The sequence below is a fragment of the Panulirus ornatus genome, chromosome 6, assembly GCF_036320965.1.
Source record: "Panulirus ornatus isolate Po-2019 chromosome 6, ASM3632096v1, whole genome shotgun sequence".
Taxonomy (NCBI): Eukaryota; Metazoa; Arthropoda; class Malacostraca; order Decapoda; family Palinuridae; genus Panulirus; species Panulirus ornatus.
In genome coordinates, this window is record NC_092229.1 from 17212190 (window position 1) to 17218822 (window position 6633).

The 6633-nt window shown below is 37.0% G+C and overlaps 1 protein-coding gene across 3 annotated transcripts in view; it reads left to right on the top strand.

The window, feature by feature from the left end:
• Nucleotides 1-4412, top strand: part of tko (technical knockout) — a 30517-nt gene extending 26105 nt beyond the window's left edge. For all 3 annotated transcript variants that reach the window (XM_071662661.1, XM_071662659.1, XM_071662660.1), the window contains exons 4-5: nucleotides 2247-2425; nucleotides 3066-4412. In XM_071662661.1, coding sequence (XP_071518762.1) covers nucleotides 2247-2425; nucleotides 3066-3252 — 366 coding nt within the window. In that variant the 3' untranslated portion in view covers nucleotides 3253-4412. The remainder of the gene's footprint in view (nucleotides 1-2246; nucleotides 2426-3065) is intronic.
• The last annotated feature ends 2221 nt before the right edge of the window (nucleotides 4413-6633 follow it).

Sequence of the window (6633 nt, forward strand, 5' to 3'; positions counted from 1 at the left end):
ACGATTGTATAATTATAGAGTACAGATAAGTAAGTCTTAAAAAGCTTGAAAATGTGTTTTGAATACTTGCATAATGTAAGAATGGCAAGTTAACTTGCATATAAGAGTAAAGCACATATTAATGCTTAGCCTTTTTCTCTCTTTCTTCTTGAAATAACAATGGTAATAATTTTTTTTCTTATACCTAATCACCTTTTCAACTTCAGCAAGGCAGTATCAGGAGGAAACAATTATTGGCCTCATTTGCATACATCCAAACTATAACTGTAATGTATAATGTACCAGAAACTACCATCCACATCTGACCTCCATAAATCATGTCAAAGTTTACTTTCGTAATTTCATTTGCCCTACTTCAGTCCACTGGCAGCATGTCTCCCCCAATATAACTTATTGTTCCAACTGGTTCTATCCAATACACACCTCTCACCCTCATGAATGTTCAGGCCCCCAGTACCCCAAAGCCTCTTTCATTCTACCTACCAGCTACTCAGTCTCCCCTCCCCTTGCTCCCACCACTTCTGACAGATAGACCTCTTTGCCTGTCTCTCATCTTACCTTTTTGCCATATGTAAAATCCATTTAAGGACATCCAGGCCAACCCTCTCACTTGGACTGTGATCACTACTAGAATATCATCAATCCTTTTTTCTTTTCCATTCAAGGCTCACAATTTTAATCCATACTTCATTGTTAGGACTACTGTACTTTAATACATAACCAAGTTTACCCTTACAGTCACTAACCTCTTCTTTTACTTGCATGTTATAACACTCAAGACATTAGCCGCTTCTTCCACCTTGTGATTCACTTCACCCCTACGTGTCCAATCCCAGGCACCTAAAGCACTCCACTTCCGGTCATCCTCATTTAAACATACTCAAACTATCCTGCCTGTTTCTGCACCTCACTACCTTACTTTTTGTCCTTAAATTAAACATTCTCCCAAACTCTCTCACCAGCTTCTGTTCCCTTAGTTCTTACCAAAGCCATATAATCAGCAGACTGCAAATGATTCACCCTCCATCCCCTCCCCACCCCCAGCATACTGCAGACCTACCTTTGATCCAAGACCTTCAGATTTACCTCTCTAACCACCCCATCTGTTAATATAGTTATGATGATAATTGTAAGAAAAATATTTGTTCATATTTGTTTATTTCCCCACCTGAATAAGGTAGTGTCAGGAACAGACAAAACTAGATTGACCTCATTTGCTCACATCCACTCCCAAACTGCTGCAAAAAATACTCTGAAACCAAAGCCCACCATGCACAGCCAAGAATCCAGATGGTGTTGTTCAGGTCTAGCATCATTTCTGTTTAAACATTTTTACTGGTTTGATGGCCAGACATCAGCAGATGGTAATTAAGGACAAAGGAAAGATGACAAAGTACTAGTATGTAAGTGTGACATTGCCTTTAAAAATGTATGGGGAGGTCGACTGTATTAGCTGGTCAATTCCATACCTTCAAATGTCAAAGACCTTAAACCTACTTAGAAAATTCTATCCCTGGGGATAGGGTTGAGAGAATATTCCCTGCATGTCGTAGAAGTTAACTAAAAGGGGTAGGAGCAGTAGGGCTGGAATTCTCCCTTCCAGTTTTTCCTTTGCAGAAGAAGGAACATAGAAGGGGGCCAAATGAGGATTTCCCTCTAAGGCTCAGTCCTCTGTTCTTGATGCTACCTCACTAATGTGGGGAAATGGCAAATATGTATGAAAAAATTAAATCTTAAATGATTCCAGTTATCACATATTTGTATCGTGATCATCACCACAGTTCACCTTCCTGATGTCATGCACGCGCGCACACACACACACACACACACACACACACACACACACACACACACACACACACACTCCATGAGACAGCACAAGTCACAGCTTAAATGCATTATGAATAAGAAATTGTGAAAACAGCATTACAGGTGATAATGATGATAATTCATTTTCTGAAATCTATGCATAGGACATTTAGCATTACTTCCCATTGCTTGGAGTTAAAATCAGTTTCCAGAAAATATTGCCAGTTTGCAATTCTTTATTAGTCTATAATATTTGTAACTCCATAACATAACTGTGTGTGGCTGCAGTGAAAGGATAGGTAACTAATTACAAACCAATATTTTGTGCTTGGTCCAAGGACAGGAGGGGCACAAATACTTTACACTTAGTAGTACAAATTCCTGAAAGTCTCCAAGTCCTATTAAAGAGAACTTATCATTATCACTTGATAATACAGGTACGGAGTCTGACAACTTCTGAAGCACGCCCAGCATCTCTAAACCAAATGCATCGCACAGGACCTATCAAGAAAATACGCAAGAACAAAAATCCCCTGATTGACAGGCCATTTGCGAAAGGTGTTGTACTGAAAACACTTATCAAGAAACCTAAAAAACCCAACTCTGCTAACCGCAAGTAAGTATGTTTTGTTTTTGACGTACAGAAGTACTGGTGACAAAGCAAGTATCACATTTTATTTTATATCAAACAACGTGGATATAAAATGAATTTTCCTGTCTGAATATGCAAGAGGGTGTGAGGCTTGTGTGGGATGAAGTGAATTAGAATGACATGGTATACATAGGGTAACATGCTTTCATTAAGCTGAACCAAGGCTTATGGAATGGTCAGATGAAACCATGGAAAGGTTTGTCAAACAGCTTGGCTTTGGATAGGGGGGATCTGGTTCTGGTGCATTATACATGATAGATAGTGGATGTGTGCAGATTAGTACTGTTTCATTGTCTGTTCTTTGTGCTGCTTTGTAACATGGGAAACTGCAAACAGTTATATATAAAAAAAAAGATAAAATGGTAAGAAATGCTTTTTTAAGAGCATAATTAGGCCCTCTGCAAACAGGAAGAAAAAAGAAAAAAATGGTTTGGAAATAAATTTTTTGATAAAACTAGTCCCTTTTCAAAACCTGTGCCTTTAATACAGGTGAAAACATTGCAAATGATAGGTTATAAGATTCTGTTTTTGAATTTCACTTTGTTGATTATCATTTGAGGTAAATGTTGTATATGCTGATATATGTTTTGTTTTGTGCTAACAGGTGTGTGTTAGTAAGACTTTCCACTGGCAAGGAGATGATTGCCCATGTGCCAGGAGAAGGCCATAATTTGCAGGAGCATAATATTGTCTTAGTTAGACCAGGGAGGTTACAGGATGTGCCTGGAGTCAAGCTCAAATGCGTTCGTGGCAAGTACGATCTTCAGCACGTCATAAAAAAGAAGAACTAAGAGCTTTTCACATAATTTTAATCTTTACACCTCATCAGATGTAATCAGTGCCCATTTTCAAGACTGAAAGTACAAGGATAATCATCTCATTATGCGTATATATATATATATATATATATATATATATATATATATATATATATATATATATATATATCAAGATTTTTAGGAAAACTACACGCCATTACCAAAAAAGAAAAACTAGGCTCTGTTATATGAGTATTATACAGTAATTGCTAAATGCATCATATTACAAATGGGTAATTTTTGCCTGCAGCACACCACTAGGAATCATGAAATACTGCATATCAACAAGTCAAATTAATGGAATAAAATTTTAAAGAGTAAGGACAAACTATTAGCTCAATGTAATCACTCATGGATTGTGAACAGAGTGATGGATACTGGATGATCTATTTGAAACGAGTTATGTTGCAAAAATTTGGATTTATGCTTTATGTGTCTGGGTCATAGCTTTGATTGTACATTGTCAGATCCTATCAAAAGTATCTTGGAAGAACAGTAATTGGTATATAGTTTTTGTATGTAAAATATTTTAATCAGTTTCTCACTGTTTGGTTTTTGTAAAGAATTACACATTATTTTGTGTATGTAATTTTTTTCTGTATAAAAGTTAATGGAATTGAAACTTGTATGTTTAATCGAAAAGTATCACAGCACCTGCAATATTTGTCATGTGTAGTTGAGTGTAATTTTTGATTTTTTTGGAAATAACTGCTCGCAGAGAGCCACTAAGACTGGCTGGCTCTTATAGATAGTTCAAAAATGCTATTTCATGTTTAAAAAGGTTGTTATATGGAGAGTTTTTTATGGTTTATTTATGTTGTTTACTTTATTTATTCTGCCAACACAAACCTGCTGTATTTGTTATACTGTAAACTTTGGGTGTTCGCTGATGCAGCATGTAACATTCTAGATTTATTACTGTACTGTATTCATAATAAACGCATGTAAAAAAAATCTTTTATAGAGAATTAAATCCACTTAGGGTTCTACTGTTGTAAATGAGTTAATTGTACTTAGCTTATACTGCAGTAACCTATAACATTACTTTGGCTTAGATATGATTAATAGTTAGTGTATGTACAATTGCTATTAACAATGCTTTTGCAGCAGAAGAATAAAGTAACTTGAAAATACTAGAATTTTTTACCTTTCACTTTCTGAGTATTGAGGAAGCACCTGCTAGTCTATTACTGCATTGTGAATGGCATCTTTCAGAGTTTCTTACTTACAGAACTTAACCCACACAGCTCTTGATATCTTGAAAGCTTCTGACACTGAATGGCATTAGGGTCTTGAGATGTTTTTTCAGCTGCTAGGGAGTTAGTGAATGACATTGTTAGCTATATGCTCATACTGTAATGCATTTCTTGAAAGTGTTTCTAAGGCTTTTCACTCTGGCCATCTGAGGCATTCCTCAGATGGCTGGGGTGAGAGGCATTGGAAACTCTTTAAAGAAATGTATTCCACTGTGGCGAGGCAGTCAATAAAGCAGTTAATATTATTGATCATTAGCTCCCCAGTGACTAAGAAAATGGCCCATTTTGTCTAAGTGATCCTCTTTACTCTCTTGTTTTCTTCTCTCATTTTTTGTTGTTTTTTCTGTAATTCTGGATGGATTAACCCTTTCCTCTTTTTATATTAACTGTGTTCTTTCATGGCTCCTACACTTCTTTTTTGTGAACAATTTCTTTTCAACTTGTTCATTTGTATCCAAATGAACTTGTACACTAATGACTCATTACTGCATTCCACCCTCTTTCAATTTTTTTATTTCCTCCTTTGAAATTTCTTACTGCCATTCTAGCTCCTTTGATGGCTCTATAATTCTATACTAAACACAAAGAAATCCATTTTGTCACCTCACATTTCATCAATAACTAAACTTGTTTTGAAGAAGCAGGGAGTCCTGGTCAGGTGCTGAAATTGTTGTCTTCAGAATAGTTGCCCCAGTGATGCTGAGGATTGATTTCTGTGTATGGAGTATTCCTTTCACATATGGGGAAGTCTAACTCTAGTTTTGTACTGGACAGATAAGGAGTCCATAAGGTACCTTGTCAGTTCTCCCAGTCTGACCTATATGCCTTGTGTCACAGTGTTCATTCTTTTTCCCTCTTGTATAGGTATTCCTTTGGCTTATATTCCTCAGAACTGGTAGAATTTGAGCTCTTGCCATTGGCTAGCATAATACTTGCCAAACCTTCTGCATCACTTGATTAGTGTGCAGCCAAAGGCAACTTGGAGATGAACCATTGTGGTGTCTTTTTTCCCTGTACTTCTAAGTATTGACATTTATCGTCTGTTTTTCCTAATAGATATGACCTTCCCCTTTTTAAGAGGCTGGTTTTTCAACTTCTACTATAACTTTTAGACCACATTTCCTCTTACCTCTTTTCTGTTGTTAACTCTGTTTTACTTAAGCTATGAGCTTTGCATCAAAGAGAATAATTAACCCAAGATGGGGAGCTCTTGGCATAAAAGAAATGTTTTGTCTTATTATCTTGCTCCCCTATCCCTGGGGATACGGGAGAAAGAATACTTCCCAAGTATTCCCTGCATATTGTAAAAGGCCACTAAAAGGGGAGGAAGCGGGAGGCTGGAATCCCTCCAGTTTTTACTTTTCCAAAAGAGGGAAGAGAGAGGGGGACCAAGAGAGGATTTTCCCCTTTAGGTTCAGTCCTCTGTTCTCAACGTCACCACGCTAATGCGGGAAATGGCAAATATTTATGAAAAAATCTCAAAACAATCTGTGAACACACTATGACTCGTAGTTCAAGGCCTCTGAAGCTTTGTTTATTGTATCAGTAAGACTTCTTTAACATCATAATAATAAAAGAAATGATCTTACAGAACCCCAGAAAAATTTTTGTGATTCTTGCAGCTTTCTAGCTGTGCACCATACTTGAGTTATGAGCATGGTGAGGTGAGAGAATCTTTGTTCCATATTGTGTAGGCAATGAGTGGTGTGAGTACTAGGCAGCAAATGATTGTTGTAAGTGCACTGGTTTGATTTGTTTGCAGCTTTATTGTATTTGTTGGTTACAGGGTGAAGCATAATTTAGGGTGAAGTGAATTAACTTCTTGCAGAGGATACAAAGGAATGTTTTTTCTTGTACAAATCTGATACCAGTAACTGTTCTGAGGGCAATTTGTTTGTTGTTTCTGAGCTGTTTTGATGTGGGAGTGAATGTTGTGTGTGTCATACATGATGTCCCAAATAGTTGGTGTTTTACTGAGTGGGAGTGGGATATACAGTGGTAGGAGGAGGAGGAGGGGGGAGTTGGGTGTTATGGAGGGTTTAAGGGTTATTATTATGTTGGAAAGTTTCCAGATGTTAGGGATTTTGTTATGTAACCC